The sequence below is a fragment of the Canis lupus genome, chromosome 19, assembly GCF_048164855.1.
Source record: "Canis lupus baileyi chromosome 19, mCanLup2.hap1, whole genome shotgun sequence".
NCBI classification, from domain to species: domain Eukaryota; kingdom Metazoa; phylum Chordata; class Mammalia; order Carnivora; family Canidae; genus Canis; species Canis lupus.
In genome coordinates, this window is record NC_132856.1 from 39440820 (window position 1) to 39457815 (window position 16996).

The window sequence follows — 16996 nt, forward strand, 5'->3', positions numbered from 1 at the left end:
ACCTGCACCCCGATGTTTATAGCAGCAATGTCCACAATAGCCAAACTCTGGAAGGAGCCTCAGTGTCCATCAAAAGATGAATGGATAGAGAAGATGTGGTTTATGTATACAATGGAATATTACTCAGCCATTAGAAACAACAAATACCCACCATTTGCTTCGATGTGGATGGACCTGGAGTGTATTGTGCTGAGTGAAGTAAGTCAATCAGAAAAGGACAAACTTTATATGGTCTCATTCATTTGGGGAATATAAAAATTAGTGAAGGGGAATAAAGGGGAAAGGAGAGAAAATGAGTGGGAAATATCAGAGAGGGAGACAGAACGTGAGAGACTCCTAACTCTGGGAAACGAGCAAGGGGCAGTGGAAAGGGGAGGTGGGCGGGGGTGGGGGTGACTGGGTGATGGGCGCTGAGGAGGGCACTTGGAGGGATGAGCACTCAGTGTTATGCTATATGTTGGCAAATTGAACTGCAATAAAAAAAATAGTGAAAGAAAAACTGGCACCAGGGAAAAACAGCAAATTTGGGGAGCAGTGGAGTGGCCCAGCAGAGCATAGGAAGGTGTGTTCATCATTATTGGGGCCCTGCTGGTCCTAGGCCTCTCAGTGGACAGAGATAGGGAATATATGTTTGTGCATACACATAGCACACATTGCTATCATATATATTGCAATGTCTGAGTTGACGCTGATATCTCTAATCCAAATCTAAAATCAAAGAGTTCATTCTAGTTTTTTCCTTTCTTTATTTGTACCTTCTGTTTCCAAGATTAAGACACTTGGCTTCCATTTTACTTAATAAATTTTCTTTATTTTTATTTATTTTTTTTTAATTTTTTTTATTTATTTATGATAGTCACAGAGAGAGAGAGGCAGAGACATAGGGAGAGGGAGAAGCAGGCTCCATGCACCCGGAGCCCGACCTGGGATTCGATCCCGGGTCTCCAGGATCGCGCCCTGGGCCAAAGGCAGGCGCTAAACCGCTGCGCCACCCAGGGATCCCAATAAATTTTCTTTAAAAATTTTTATATGAATTCAATTTAGTTAACATACAGTGTATTATTAGTTTCAGAGGTAGAATTTCATGATTCATCAGGTGCACATAACACCCAATGCTCATTATATCAAGTGCCCTCCTTAATGCTCAACAACCAGTTACCTCATCCTTCCACCTACCTCCCCTCCAACAACCCTGTTTGTTTCCTAGAGTTCATCAACTCTTATGGTTTGCCTCACTCTCTGTTCTCATCTTATTTTATTTTTCCCTTCCCTTCATCTATGTTCATCTGTTTTGTTTCTTAAATTCCATGTATGAGTAAAATCGTACGGTATTTGTCTTTCTCTGACTTATTTCACTTAGCATAATACCCTCTAGTTCCATCCCTATTGTTGCAAATGACAAGATTTCATTCTTTTTGATGGTTGAGTCATAGTCCATTGTGTATACACACCACATCTTCTCTTTTTTAAAATTTCATTTTTTTTGAGAGAGAGAGAGCAAGAGCACAAGCAGAGGGTGGGGCAGAGGGAGAAGCAGACTCCCTGCTGAGCAGAGAGCCCAATACCAGGCTCAACCTCAGGATCCCGGGATCATGACATGAACCAAAGGCAGATGCTTAACCAACAGAGCCACCCAGATGCCCCTATACCACATCTTCTTTAACCATTCATCTGTCGATGGACATCTGAGCTCTTTCCATATTTTGGCTATTGTGGACATTGCTGCTATAAACATTGGGGTGCATGTGCCCGTTCGATCACTAGGTTTGTATCCTTTGGGTAAATACCTAGCAGTGCAATTGCTGGGTCATAGGGTAGTTCTCTTTTTTACTTTTTTTTTTTTTTTTTTAAGATTTTATTTATTTATTCATGAGAGACACACAGAGAGAGGCAGAGACATAGGCAGAGGGAGAAGCAGGCTCCTTGAAGGGAGCGGAACCTCCGTACTGTTTTCCAGAGTGGCTGCACCAGCTTGCATTCCCATCAACAGTGTAAGAGAGGCCCCCTTGCTCGTCAACATATGTTGCTTCCTGAATTGTTATTTTTAGCCATTCTGACTGGTGCGAGGTGGTATCTCATTGTGGTTTTTTTTTTTTTTTTTTGTTTTTTTTTTTTTTTTTTTTTTTCATTGTGGTTTTGATTTGTATTTCCCTGATGCCGAGTGATGTTGATCATTTTTTCATGTGTCTGTTGCCCGTGTGTTTGTTATGTCTTCTTTGGAGAAATGTCTGTTCATATCTTCTGCCCATTTCTTCACAGGGTTGTTTTTTGGGTATTGAGTTTGATAAGTTCTTTCTAGACTTTGGCTACTAAGCCCTTTATTTGCTATGTCATTTGCAAATATCTTCTCCCATTCCATCGGTTGCCCTTTAGTTTTGTTGACTGTTTCCTTTGCTGTGCAAAAGGTTTTTATTTCAAGGAAGTCCCAATAGTTCATCCTTGCTTTTGTTTCCCTTGCCTTTGGAGACATGTCTAGCAAGAAGGTGCTGGGGCTGAGGTCCAAGAGGTTGCTGCCTGTGTTCTCTAGGATTTGGATGGATTCCTGTCTCACATTTAGGTCTTTCATTCATTTTGAGTTTATTTTTGTATATGGTGTAAGAACGTGGTCCAGTTTCATTCCTCTGCATGTGGCTGTCCAATTTTCCCAACACCATTTGTTGAAGAGACTTTTTTTTCCATTGGGTATTCTTTCCTGCTTTGTCAAAGATTAGTTGACTCTAGTGTTGAGGGTCCATTTCTGGGTTTTCTATTCTATTCCATTGATCTATGTGTCTGTTTTTGTGCCACTACCATACTTAATAAATTTTCTTATCTGATCTCCTCTGTATGTAACTAATCTTCCATGGCTGCTGCTGGCTATGTGACATTGTCTTCACTCTGCTTGATCTCTGACACCCTGCTGGGCCATTATCCTCTTTATGTATCACTCATTGGTTGCTGTCCTGTGTGAATGCCCTTCTCACTAAATGGGACACTCTCTTTATGTCTTCAGATATTCTCCTTGCTGTGCTAGAGTTTCTGGCTTCCTATACCACTAGGCATGCCCTCTTCACCTGGCCCATAGTATGATACCTACTGTTGCCATATCCTTGAGCCCCTGTGTCCAGACCCCTTTCACCTTGCCTGGGATCCAAACTGGGAAGCCTTCTTCTGCCAATACCTTCTTCACTCTCTTGGGATCCATGCCCTGTTCTGTGTCAAAATATCTCTTGCCCTGGTATACCTATGTTGCATTGCCCAGCCTAATGACTTTCAGACTAAATTATTCAGGAAGGAAAGGGAATAAAGTGAAGGCAAGGAAGAGAGGAAACTAAAATTTCCATTTAAAAATAGAGATAAACCATCTGCAGAAGAAAACTGTCAGTCACTTACTAAAATCTGCTTCAACATTTTTACCTCAAACCTCAAGGAAACATAACCATAAAGAAAACTGAAAAAAATGTCCATGAAAAAATAGATGAAAATATTCCACACAGGCTCAAGTCTCCTTCTCTTGGTACAAACTCATAAGAATAACAGAAAAAGAATATATTTATTTAAAATATTTCTAATAGGGGATCCCTGGGTGGCGCAGCAGTTTGGCGCCTGCCTTTGGCCCAGGGCGTGATCCTGGAGACCTGGGATCGAATCCCACATCGGGCTCCTGGTGCATGGAGCCTGCTTCTCCCTCTGCCTGTGTCTCTGCCTCTCTCTCTCTCTCTGTGACTATCATAAAAAAAAAATTAAAATATTTCTAATAGTACCTAAAAATTTAGGAAGGGAACTTCAATGGACAGAAATTATGTGGACTCCTTAAAGGACAGAAGGTAGATGTGAAAACACTGAAAGAAAATATTTCAAAGCTCTAGAAAAAGATCTCCTATAAAAGAAGAGAATGGTCATGCAGTCTTGCCAAGCTTGGAAGCAGCTGGTTCAGGAGGCAGCAGAGGTTGTTGGCTACCGTAGGGGCTAATTGGATATAACCATAGGAGGAGTAGCCAACTCTAGTTGAGCTATGTGGTTGGCAAGAGAGGGCCTATCTCCAGGGAGGAGCTGTGATTGGTCTTGGGAGCCGTGGAAGGGCCTGATGCCAGGTGACACCCTTGCACAGCAGGACTCCTGCCCAGGAGACCACCCACCATAAGAGCCTATCCTGTACCTCTCTTGCAATCTGTGGACACGGAAATCAATCAACAGACAAAAATCGCAAAACAAAGATGAATATCCAACCAAGAGGAAACCAACTGCATGAAAAAGCATCCCTAAATTCAACAGCAAGGAACACAATGGCCAAGGGAAAGACTTAGAGAAGTGAAATTAATATTCTCAGTGGATGGGAGGAGACATATTAGCCATAAAAGTACAAACCATTATTAAAAAGAGCTATTTATGGATCTTAGAAAGGAACAGTGTTAAAATTCGAATTTGATAGATGGGATGAATAGCAGAATGGACATAACCAAAGTTAATGAGTGGAAACTTTGACAAAAGAGCTCCTCTTGAAATGCAGCAGAAAAGGGAAAGATGCAGAAAACTGAAAAGGTTAAAGAAAGGTAAGTTTAAAAATGGAACACCCATCCATAAGTTCTAGTCATGGTTGAATTAGTGTTTCTGAGAAAGGAAGCACAGAGATGAAGAATAGAAACATTCAAGGCATTAATGAATTTCCCAGAAGTCATTAAAGAGGCTCAATTGCCCTAAAAAAGGTGAAGGAAAACAGATGGTGCTTCAAACAGGTCGCAGCAAAACCTCATAACTGATGAATATAAATATATGTAAACATTTGAAGAGGGAAAAAAAATCCACAAACTACCCACCCAGGGGTAAGTTTCAGACTGACATCTCTCAGCACATACCCTGGGTATGAGGAGAAAGTGGAGTGACATCCTCAGTGTTCTGAAAGAAAAGAAATGTAATAAGCATTGAATGATATACCACCTACAACAACATTTAAGTTGTTTGCCAGTGTTTTTTAAGTGTTTGCCACATAAGGGCAAAGTGAAAGACATTTTTATTAGTTCGAAGTTTACATAAGGGGTGCTTGGGTGGCTCAATCGGTTAAGGGTCTGACTCTTGATCTCAGCTCAGGTGTTAGTCTCAGGGCCATACGTTCAAGCTTTCTATTGGGCTCCATGCTGGATGTAGAGTCGACTTAAAAAAAAGTTTACATCAAAAGTCTCTGAAAGTATTTCCGGGAAATGAATTTCATGACAAAGAAAAGTGAATCCAGGAGAGTGATGTAAGAAGTAGTGATGAGTATAGACATCAGTAAGACTTATTGTGACAAGCAAGATTTGTCTTGCTTGTCCAAAAAATTGTGTACTTTATCAGATGATACCAACATGAGAGGATGCTGGAGGCAGGGATGAAGTAAAGAAAATTGGGTTGAATTTCTTGTCTGCTTTGGGGTAGAAGTGATAGGTACTGATTTGCTTGAAAGAGTTATCTTTTAAAATTTTTTAAAGCTTTTATTTTTATTTATTTGAGAGACAGAATAAGAGATGTAACAGAGGGAGAGGGAGCAGCAGACTCCCCACTGAGCAGAGAGCCCAACATGGGGCTCCATCCCAGTACCCTGAGATTATGACCTGAGCCAAAGGCATATGCTTAACCAACTGAGTCACCCAGGTGCTGCACCATGTAAAATTTAAAGTGAAAGTGTTAAAATGAATTTAAGTACTAGAAGAAAAGAAATAAGGTGTACAACTTCTATATAAATTAGAACTTATGTTCAGCAAAAACGAATCTAAAATATGATGAGATAAACAAACCACTGGTTTGTTTTTACATCACATAAATCTAAGCATGGACAGTCCAGGCTTGGTACATGGAACTAAGCTACTATGTTCTCATCTGCTCCCCCTCACTATCTTAGGGATGTGAGCCTTGTCCTCATGCCCTCAAAGTGGTTATCAAAGTGCTGGCTATCATGTCTACTTTTAAAGGAAGAAGAGAGTGAAGGTAAAATGACTAAAAGGACCCATTTGCATTTTTAAAGAGCCTTCCAGAAAAAAACACTCAGTGACATCTCATTGGCCAGTGAGTATCATATGACCACTCTAGCTGCAAGGGAGCTTGAGAAATGTCATTTACTTAAGTGAGCATGTTGCAAACCCCAATGAAATCACAGTTCTTTTGGTGAGGAAGAAGTGGGATATGGATATGGGTAAGCAACTCACAGTCTCTGCCACAATTCCTAAAACAATAGAAGAGAAAAAGCTCACCAACCTCAAAATTCACTGAAAACTCAATCTGACAAAAAATAGGAAATGGAAAGCAGACCATAAGAAAAAATGATAGATTTAAAGCACAATATAAGATGGCAGTAAGTCCATACATATTAGGAATCAATAAATGTGAATTAGTAATATTCACCTATAAGAAAAAATGCTCTCCTGGGGGACCTGGGTGGCACAGTCAGTTAAGTGTCTGACTTGGTTTCAGCTCAGGTGGTGATCTCAGGGTTATAGAATCCACCCCTGCATCGGACTCTGTTCTCAGTGGGGAGTGCTTGAGACTCTCCCTCTCCCTCACCCTCTGCCCCCTTCTCTCTAAAATAAATAAATAATTCTTTTAAAAAATATTTTATTTATTTATTTATTCATGAGAGACACAGAGAGAGGCAGAGACATAGGCAGAGGGAGAAGCAGGCTCCCCTCAAGGAGCCCGATGTGGGACTTGACCCTAGACCCCAGGATCATGCCCTGAGCTGAAGGCTCAACCGCTGAGCCACCCAGGAGTCCTTAAATAAATAATTCTTTAAAAATTTTTTAAATTTTAAAATATTCTCCTACTGAGCTAAACGGATCTTGCTTTTGGTAGACATGAAGATGAATTACATAGACTCCCCCTCAAGGGAGAACCTGTTGCCTCCACTCCTGGGAGTCTGAGAGCAGCTGTCAGCCCCTTCAGGGACTGCTCCACCTGCAAAAGGCCTACCTTGCCCAAAATCAAGCCCTTCAGATACCACCCATAATGACTGATCCAAGTCCTTGCATAAAGACCTGGCCATTTGGCTCTGTCAATGTGGGGCAATTTTGCTGGGCCATTTCAGCAACTGAACTTCTGTGGTGCCTGCTGAGGTTGCTGGCTGAATTGCTGGATTTTCTCCCTCTACCCAATCCTGCTTCCTACTGTTTTTTCCCACAAGTGTTGATCCCAAAGGCATTCCGTAATGAACATCCCAAACATTACACTCCATCTCCTTTCCTGGAGAACCCAAACTACAACAGTTAATGCCAGAGGTTGCCTGAGAAAGTAGACAATAAAATGGAGTTCTGAAGAGATCTTTCACTTTATCATCACCCAGCTAGCAATGGGGACCTCATATAATAGTGGTAAGTGCAGCACAGATTGCCCCTGGTACAGGCTGGCAGTTTAAATGGTAACCCTTTCAAGGGTGAATGGGATCACATATAGGAGGCACTAGCTGGTGTGACACAGCAGGAATTTGGAAAGTATGGAGGAATTGGAGCAGCTGGCTGGCTTAGTCAGTTAAGCACGTGGCTCTTGATCTTGGTATTGTGAGTTTGAGCCCTGCAATGGGTGTAGAGATTTCTCAAAAAATAAAATCTATTTAAAAAGCATTAAAAAAAGAAACAAAACTATTGGAGGAATTAACTATAAAAGATTGGATGGCTATTTCTAGGTTCTATGAAGCTCTAGAAAAAGATAACCAAAGGCTGAGAACAAGTAACTGGCAATTAAAAGGGTAAATGTGAAAGCCAGAGGGCCTTCTTGATGGCATATAAAGAAACTCTCATCTGTACTGGAATCTGAGGGCCAGGCCCAGGACTTAATCATTGGACTTCCAACCTCTTAAAAAGGTTAAACTCTCCATCAAGGCAGGGTGCTCTGCCAATATCAGGGCAGGAGAAAGAATGAAACTCTGACACATGATAGGGTCATTTGGGTTGATGGCCCCCTAAATCTTGAATTCTCAAATTCCCCCAAACCCTGTGAGTCTGAAGACATGTGACACTCCTCTCTAACCTCATGGATAGCAATGATGACAGACAAGGGGAAACTGAAAGAGCAAATTACATAGGCAAGTATCCTCAACTCTTGAGTAACCACCATCATTGTGCCATGATCCCCTCTCATCTCATACTTGTGTGGGCTTATAGGGAACCCCTTGAGACCAGCTAACATAAGAGGAAAATGCCTGAGGCTGATTTACAGCTTGCTAAATTTGGTATGTGTATGTCATCCTAAAATAGCGGCTGAGCTATGGGCTCATTCAAGGGTAGCCTTGAAAGACTGAGTGGTGAGAGAAAGTCCCTCTCGATGGGCAGAGTTTCAGGTTGTACACCATTTTGTGTGGCAAGACAAGTGGCATGAGATAGAATATATACGGACTTTTCAGCAGTGGTGAATGGCTTACTGATCAGTTTCCTGGCTACATAAAGACTGAAACATTGGAGACAAGGAGGTCTGGGCTAGAAGCAGATAGCTGGACATATGGGAGTGTGAACATAGTTAAAATCTTTGTATGGTACTAAGGAACATCTATCATAGAAAAGGCACTAAACAGTGAAGAAAACAAAAATGACTGGGCTGATTGATGTCAGCCAGCTTCTGTCACTCATTCCAGTACTGGAACAATGGATTCTGATCATGGAGGCAGAGACAGAGGCAATATATGGACCCAACAGCATAGGCCCCAAGTTAGCGAGGCTTATGCAGCTACTACTCCTGCTGTGTTCAAGCCATGGAGCTGCAGTGTGCTTGGTAAGTCAGAATACTCAGCTTCTGTTTCTGATAAAAACTCACAGACTGATGATATTTAAGTCAACAATGGCAAGTGAAGCTTACCGTTGACATTACTGCTTCAGTAACACAATAGATTAAAATACTTTCCAGAAAATATCTATTGATGAATAATATAATGAGTAACCAAAGGCTGTAAGCACTTTATATTTTATAAACCTTGTAAACTGGGGTGTCTGGGTAGCTCAGTCACTAAAGTAAAAGTCACTGACCTTTGGCTCAGGTCATGATCCTGAAGTCCTGGGATTGAGCCCTGCATCGGGCTCCTGAGCAGGGAGCCTGCTTCTCCCTTTCCCTCTATCTGCCACTCCCCCTGCTTGTGTTCTCTCTGTCAAATAAATAAATAAAATAAAATAAAAACCAAAACCAAAACTTTGTAAAATTGTCCAACAAAGCCTTTTTTTCTTTCTTCAAATGTATTTTCACCATGACAATTTTATCACATCCTAACAGATTCCACTTCAGGTGGTATTAAATTAGTGTCTTCTCAATCTCTTCAACAAATATTCTCATCTGTATGTGTTTCATGCAGATTATTCATAAAGCTGAATTCTCCAGGCCCTTTCAAACTTGGCATGCACCCCTTCAATGAACAACAGCTGAGCTGTTGGTAATATCTGTTAACTCATCAAGAGCCAAGAAAAAACCACTTGATACCATTTGCCTTATATATATATTTTTAAAGATTTTATTATTCATGAGAGAGAGAGAGAGAGAAGGAGAGAGACAGGCAGGCAGACCCCATGCAGGGAGCCCGATGTGTGACTCATCCCAGGACTCCAGGATCGTGCCCTGGGCCGAATGCAGGTGCTCAATAGCCGAGCCACCTGGGCGTCCCATTGTTTGCCTTGTTTTAAATTGACTATTGGTTCTGTTCCTAGTGTCTTCAACTCTTAGAGCAGCTATTCCCATTGAAAGGCTAGTAGTGTTAAGTTTATTTTTGTCATATTTCTTTTCCAGCTGCTGCAATTAAACATGATCTAATTAGCTCATCACTAGTAAACACCTTTTCTTTCTTGGCTAACAAATGAGCAATCTGCAAACTAACTTTGATTGCAGCCTCATTTTCATTTTTAATTTTTGTAAAGAAATTCTGTTGTGATGAGATACTTCATTTAAAATTTCTAAACTTTATGATCATCACTTTCATGTGAGTTAAGAGTACTGTAGATTGCTTAGTCTGGTAATACAGATATACAGTATTCCTTTAACACAGCTATAACATCGTTGCATAATGAACACAGTTCTTTGCTATTGTCCTAAAAATGTGACATTTAAAGTCTACTTTCCCCCTCCTTTCTTGTTTGACATGACAGATATGTATGTATTAGTGATAAAAAAAATAAGTCACAGCACAGCAATACATGCGGCACTCAAAACACTGCTTAGTTATAACAGCACCACTGCAATTTGTTGTGTGTTAAGCAGCAGTGGTAAGTGATGGGAAGACCACATACTGTCCCTGTCAAAAATACTCAAATCTGTCATTGCACAAATGTGGCTATAGACAACATTTAAACAAATAAATGTGGTTGTGATCCAATATAATTTTATTTTTGGACACTGAAATTTGAGTTCCTATAATTTTCATGTGTCATGAGATTTTTTTTGTTGTTTTTTCAACCACTAAAAAAATGTAAAAACCATTTTTTGCAGGATTTACAAAAGCCGGCAGTGGGCTGGATTTGACCTGCTGGCCGTAGTTTGCTAATCCAAGCCCTAAATCAATGTCCATTACATAGTTCTGGGTCCTTAATAGGTAGAATGAATGTGTCTCAGAATGAACATGGCAGTGGTAATGCGTTTGTGAGTATCTCTTCCAGTTATACATGTGGGAATTTGGGCTTTGTGTCCTTGTAGCTTCCATCTGACTGGAAGTTCTAGTTTCTAGGGAGAAAGGCAATCAGTCATCAAGGGTAATAGTAAGAGTCCCATTAAACTTAAAGCTATGGCTGAGTCTCAGTCACTACAGAATCCTTTGCCAAGAGACAACCAGGTAATAAAAGGAGTCACCATACTGGCAGGGTAATTAACCCTGGTCATCAGGAGAAGGCAACAGGGCTGCTGCCACACTATGTAGACAGGGAAAACTATGAATACTGCTTGAGTGATTCACTGGAAGGTCTGTTGGTGCTTTGGTGCCCAGGTATAATAGTAGATGAACACAAGCATGGTGAGAAGTATGATAACTAGAGAATCAGATACTTTAGGGATGAAGGGCTGGATAACTGCTCCCCCTCATCAAACCGCCTAGACCAGCAGAAATGCTGTTCAAAGGTAAGGGGAATCTAGAAATGGTGGTAGGGGGTGGGGGAAAGGAGCGTATATCTTATCTACATCCTCCCAGAGCCCCACACTGCCTCCCCATCCATACTCTATACATTGCAAATGTATGCTTCAGTGACCCTTGGGGCTGTGACCCCGAGAGGGAACCAGATCCTCACAATGATCATGTGGATCTTCAGAGGCCAGGAGCAGGCAGGAGTGGGGCCCTCCTAGTGTAGTGGTCGTCCCTCACCCATCTCCTGTCTGTGACTTGAGCTCTCAGGGGAAGAGGAAGGCAGGAGAGTACTTGAGGCCACTTGAGCCTGAGATAAAGACCTTGGCTGGTCCTGGAGCCTTCTTCAATTTTCTGATCTGTACAGCTCCTGTTTTCCCAAGGGCCTGATAACTAGATGACCTAGAGTTAGGCCAGACATAGGAAGTTTAGCCATAATGAGGGAGTTTATTCTGTTCTCTCAATTCTGTTCTCTTCATCAGAGATGATTATTGCTAATTTTAATGTATAGCTCCCTAATCCTCACTCCCTTTAAAAATAATGCTTTTACAATACATGTGTATAAATATATACTTACATTGAGTTCATCTTGATTTGATGATTGCTAATCTTATACACCTCTCTATATCAGTACATAGCACACTCATTCTGTTATTTGGAATATCACTGTTTAAATGAACTGCAATCCATTTAACAAATACCAGCCAGGCTTTAAGGAGTATCATTATACAATTTTTAAAAGATTTTTATTTTTATTTATTCATGAGAATACACAGAGAGGAGAGAGAGAGAGAGAGAGAGAGGCAGAGACACAGGCAGAGGGAGAAGCAGGCTCCATACAGGGAGCCTGACGTGGGACTCGATCCTGGGACTCCAGGATCACGCCCTGGGCTGTAGGCGGCGCTAAACCATTGAGCCACCGGGGCTGCCCTACACTTTTTTTTTTTAATTTAATTTTTTATTTTTTTATTGGAGTTCAATTTGCCAACATATAGCATATCACCCAGTGCTCATCCCGTTAAGTGTCCCCCTCAGTGCCCATCACCCAGTCACCTCAACCACCAGCCCACCTCCCTTTCCACTACCCCTTGTTCATTTCCCAGAGTTAGGAGTCTCTTATGTTCTGTCTCCTTCATTGATATTTCCCACTCAACTCATTTTCTCTCCTTTCCCCTTTATTCCCTTTCACTACTTTTTATATTCCCCAGATAAATGAGACCATATAATGTTTGTCCTTTTCTGATTGACTTACTTCACTCAGCATAATACCCTCCAGTTCCATCCACATTGAAGCAAATGGTGGGTATTTGTCGTTTCTAATGGCTGAGTAATATCCCATTGTATACATAAACCACATCTTCTTTATCCATTCATCTTTCGATGGGCACCGAGGCTCCTTCCACAGTTTGGCTATTGTGGACATTGCTGCTATAAACATCGGGGTGCAGGTGTTCCAGCGTTTCACTGCATTATACACTTTTGTCAGTGGGTTAGTATTTGGGGTGTTTTTCTTTGTAGCCAGAGCTCTGGACTTTCTGGTAGGAAAGAAAGGGCAGGTCTTCTAGGTTTCTCTTAGAAAGGGGCTCAATTGTTGGAAGCCATCCTTGTGCCTGAGTCATAGGAGCCCTTATGACATCATAGCTATCACCTTTCCTCCACTTTTGCTGCCAGTGTATGGCTGGAGGACAGACCTGAGAGTGATGGGACCATCTTGCCCCTAACCATGGGTAATTTAGTGAAGTGCAGACCTGAGGGGGATTTGACCACTCAGCCCAAGTCACAGGCATTTAATGTTTTATAATAGATAGTCAGATCCACCAAAACTTACTGAGAGGGCAGTAAATTTCCCATAGATACCTCAGGATGGGATTTCCCCTCTTTTCATGTCTGAGGTCCTGGGAAAGACCAGGAAGCTGTGTGGTTGACTTGGCACCTAGTGATAAAGAGAGCGCCCTTACTTTCTCCAATGTTTTTCTCTCTAATCTCTGATTACAGGATAGCAAATTTTCCAAGTTATAGTCAGAGATGATGAAGTCACATTGATAGAACAGAGCTTGAAGGAGCAAAGGGGAGAAGAGGAAGCAACTCTGTCCCTGACAATCCCACCCACACCCACTGCCCCTACCCTCCTCATTCCTCCATGGTAGATGGTTCCAGGCTCTATTGTGTTGGGGAGAGCCTTGACTTGTGACATCTCTGACCCTTGGGTCTAGAAGAGTACCCCAAAAGTTTGTGAACATGTAACTTATTGTTTAAAGAGAGATGGTTCAGTGAGTGAAAGGGACACTTATCAACATTACCCCAGGACAACAGGCATAAACCTGAAGTGTACCAGGCAAAGTGAGATGAATAGTCACCATACACAGAGCTAGAATGAATATGGATTGACTCTTCCTGAGGATGAAATGTGGGTCTTGCTAAGATGTGTGGATTGTGCCAAGAAGGTGGGCAAAGAGTATGAAATAAGACCACACGGTTGGGGGCTGTGTTTGGGGGATGGAAAAGGTAGAGGTCTAGGAAGATTGGGTATACACGTGTGTGTATGTGTATCTCTGTACAATGTATGTGTTAACTTATGTTTAAGCTCTTAATAAAGTGTATGAGGTGGAAAAATCTTTTCATACTTTGGTGAGGCAGAGGGGAGACAGTAGATTGTGGGTATAACTTGAAGTCAGAGGTGAGAGGGCAGGGGGATAAAAGATGCCACTTCTCCATCTGAGAGTCTGAGGGAAGAGACATGGATCTTAGGTAGATAGTCAGGTCTAGGTGAAACCTGTATCTCTTTTACTTCTAGATCATGGTGTTTTTGCTCTAGACTGGCCAACCATATCCATGCAAAACTGGATGACATTGCAAGTGCAGGTGGAGACCCTGAGACTCAGTGGGCAAGATGCTGTGTCCATGTCCATTAATCAGAGAATGGCAGATGCAGGACCCCTGCTTGGTCCCCTGGGTCCAGCTGTTGCCCACAATAGCTCTGCTGAATGTCAGAGAAGGGGAAGATTGTTGACAGAGATCAGGGCTTCTTCTTGGCACACCACAGGGCTGAAATTCATGAGTTTCCTAAGTGTCCCATTTTCTCTTGCAAGGCCCCCAAATAAAGAACACCAGGAAAGAGGAAGCTGCCATGTTCATCCAGGCCTGGTGGCGGGGCACCCTGGTGCGCCGGACACTGTTGCATGCGGCACTCAGAGCATGTATCATTCAGCGCTGGTGGAAGCAGATCCTGATGAAGCTGGTGGAGAAGAGGAAGCGACTGGCCCTAGATTTCTATGTGCACCAAGAATGGGCAGTGGTCAAGCTGCAATCCTGGGTCCGTATGTGGCCCATACGTGTTCGTTACTGCCGTTTGCTCCACTCTGTCCGCATCATCCAAATCTATTGGCGCTGGCACAACTGCCGTACCCGTGGTTTTATTCAGGGCGATTACATCCTCAAAGAAAGTCAACTGAATCTTCAACTTGAAATCTCTTTAGGCACACAGGCTTGTAGAGTGCAACAGTGCATACCCCTTCCAATAAAGGAGTGATCAGGTCTGCTATATCTGTGTCCCTACCTCTCTGTCAGTTCAAAGAGGTCATTGAACTAATGATGGCATCTCATAAATCAGTTCTGAGGAAGTGGTAGGGTTTGTCTGGGGTCCAGCGTGGAGATAGATTCTGAGTCCAGTGCTGGTTGAATAGGACCTTTGAAAAGATTGATTAGCAATGTCTGCTATGGGTAGGATAGTTGGGACTTCAGGGCCACCAAGTTGACCAACACCAGAGACTTCTTTACAGTGAGGTCCATGTAAGTTGTCCCCTCTGTAGTTATGCAGCATGGAGGGCCGTATAATCTTTTGCTCTTCCTCCCTCAATTCTTTAAAAACTACCATTTAAAAAATTGTAGTAAAATACACATAGCATGAAGTTAGTCATTTTAATAATGTTTAAGTAAACAGCTCAATGGCATTAAGTATATTTGCGTTGCTGTGCAACTATCACCACCATCTGTCTCCAGAACTCTATTCATCGTGTAAAATTAAAACTCTGTACCCATTAAACAATTATTCTCCCTTTCCCCTAGTCCCAGGCAATCACCATTTTGCTTTCTGTTTCCATGAATTTGATCACTATAAAAACCTAATTTGAGTGGAATGACAGTATTTTTATTATTATTGGTGGTGGTGGTGGTGGTGATAGACATTTCTCATTTAGCATGTCTACAAGGTTCACTCATGTTGTAGCATATGTTAGAATTTCCTTCTTTTCTAAGGCTGAATAATGTTCCGTTGTATGTATATGCCACATTTTTAAAATCCATTCATCCATGGATGGATACTTTGGCTGCTTCCACCTTTTGGCTATTACTAATAATTCTGCTGTAAAAATGGGTGTACAAAGGTTCCCTTGAGATTCTACTTTTGATTCCTGGGGATATATACCCAAAATTGGAGGGGCTGGATCATACAGTAATTTGATTTTACATTTCTGAGAAGTTGTTATGCTGTTTTCCATAGCATCTATAAAATTTTACATTCCCATTAGCAGTGCACAAGAGTTCTAATTTCCCCACATCCTTGCCAACATCCTTGCTAATCTTTCTCTTTTTTGATAGTAGCCATTTTATGTGTGTATGGTGGTAGCTTATTGTAGTTTTAATTTGTATTTCCCTCATGATTAGTGATGTTGAGTACCTTTTCATATGTTTATTGGTTACTTGTATATCTTCTTTGAAGAAATACTTATTAAATCCTTTGCTCATTTTTAAAATTAGTTTTTGTTGTTGAGTTATAGGTGTTCTTTGTATATTCTGGATTATTTTATATTCTGGACTTTAATACCTGATCAGATATATAATTTGCAAAGATTTGACCCTATTTTTAAATTGGTTTTTCTCTCTGTTGTTTTTGTTTTTGATGCACGGAAGTTTTTAATTCTGGTATAATCCAATTTATATTTTTCTTTTGTGGTCTGTGCTTTTGGTGTCATGAAGCTGGAAATCATTCTCAAATCCAGTGCCATGGAGGTTTCCCTCTAAGAGTTTTTCTTCTAAGAAAAGAAGAGGTCTTCTTCTTAGAAGAGGTTTTCTTCTAAGAGTTTTAAAATTTTAGCTCTTAAGTTTAGGTCTTTGATCCATTCTTAGTCAATTTTTAAAAGATTTTATTTGAGAGAGAGAGAGCATGAGCAAGGGGAGAGGCAGACGGAGAGGGAAAGGCAGAGTTCCCTGCTGAGCAGGGAGCCCAACAACGACGTGGGGCTTGATCTCAGGACCTGGGATCATGACCTGAGCCGAAGGCAGATGCTTAATTGACTGAGCCACCCAGGCAGCCCTTCAGCCAATTTTTTAATATGGTGTAAGATAAGCTACTATCTTCTGGACACTTTTGTATGTGGATATCCAGTTTTCCCAGTACCATTAGTTGAGAGATTGTCCTTTCCCTATTGAATGATCTTGGCAACTTGTTGAAGATCATTGACCATATATATGAAGGTGAATTTCTGGGCTCTCTATTCTATTCCATTGATTTATATGTCTGTCTTTATGCTGGTACTGTACTGTTTTGTTACTAGCTTTGTAATAAGATTTGAAATCAAGAAGTGGGATAACTCCAAATTTGTTCTTTTTCAATGTTGTTTTGGCTATTCAGGGTCCCTTGAAGTTCCATATGAATTTTAAGATGGATTTTTCTCTTTCTGCAACAAATTACATTTGGATATTAATAGGGATTGTGCTGAATCTGTAGATTCCTTTGGGTAATATTGATATCTTAACAATATTGCCTTCAAACTACGTGCATAGAATGTAATTCAGTTTGTGTTTTTATTTCTTTCAGTAATGCTTTATAGTTTTCAAAGTACAAGTCTTTTACCTTGGTTAAGTTTATTCCTAAGTATTTTCTTCTTTTTGATGTTACTTTGAGTGAAATTCTTTTCTTTTTTTTCTCCCAAATTTTTATTTAAATTCTAGTTAGTTAATATATAGTGTAAT

The 16996-nt window shown here is 41.1% G+C and overlaps 1 protein-coding gene and 1 long non-coding RNA gene across 3 annotated transcripts in view; one reads left to right on the forward strand and one right to left on the reverse strand.

Moving 5' to 3' along the window:
- The window catches only part of LOC140610227 (uncharacterized), a 38856-nt gene extending 25713 nt beyond the window's left edge, over positions 1–13143 (reverse strand). Inside the window, exons 1-2 of the long non-coding RNA XR_012011969.1 lie at positions 12279–13143; positions 8961–9076 (exon numbers count right to left, since the gene is read on the reverse strand). This is a non-coding gene — a long non-coding RNA (uncharacterized lncRNA). The remainder of the gene's footprint in view (positions 1–8960; positions 9077–12278) is intronic.
- Positions 12647–14567, forward strand: LOC140610226 (IQ domain-containing protein F5-like). 2 transcript variants are annotated; one of them, XM_072786033.1, is made up of 2 exons: positions 12647–12753; positions 14116–14567. In XM_072786033.1, exons 1-2 carry the CDS (start codon positions 12750–12752, stop codon positions 14553–14555), a joined length of 444 nt encoding a protein of 147 aa, XP_072642134.1. In that variant the 5' UTR covers positions 12647–12749; the 3' UTR covers positions 14556–14567. The 2 variants fall into 2 exon arrangements, with proteins under 2 accessions (XP_072642134.1, XP_072642133.1); XM_072786032.1 differs by lacking the exon at positions 12647–12753 and adding an exon at positions 12811–13470.
- Positions 14568–16996: the final 2429 nt, after the last annotated feature.

Coding starts and splice junctions, on each gene's coding strand:
- LOC140610226 (XM_072786032.1), top strand. CDS start 13,449: ATGTGTGGATTGTGCCAAGAAG. Junction 13,471..14,115: donor GTGTGGATTGTGCCAAGAAG/GTGGGCAAAGAG, acceptor TTCTCTTGCAAG/GCCCCCAAATAAAGAACACC.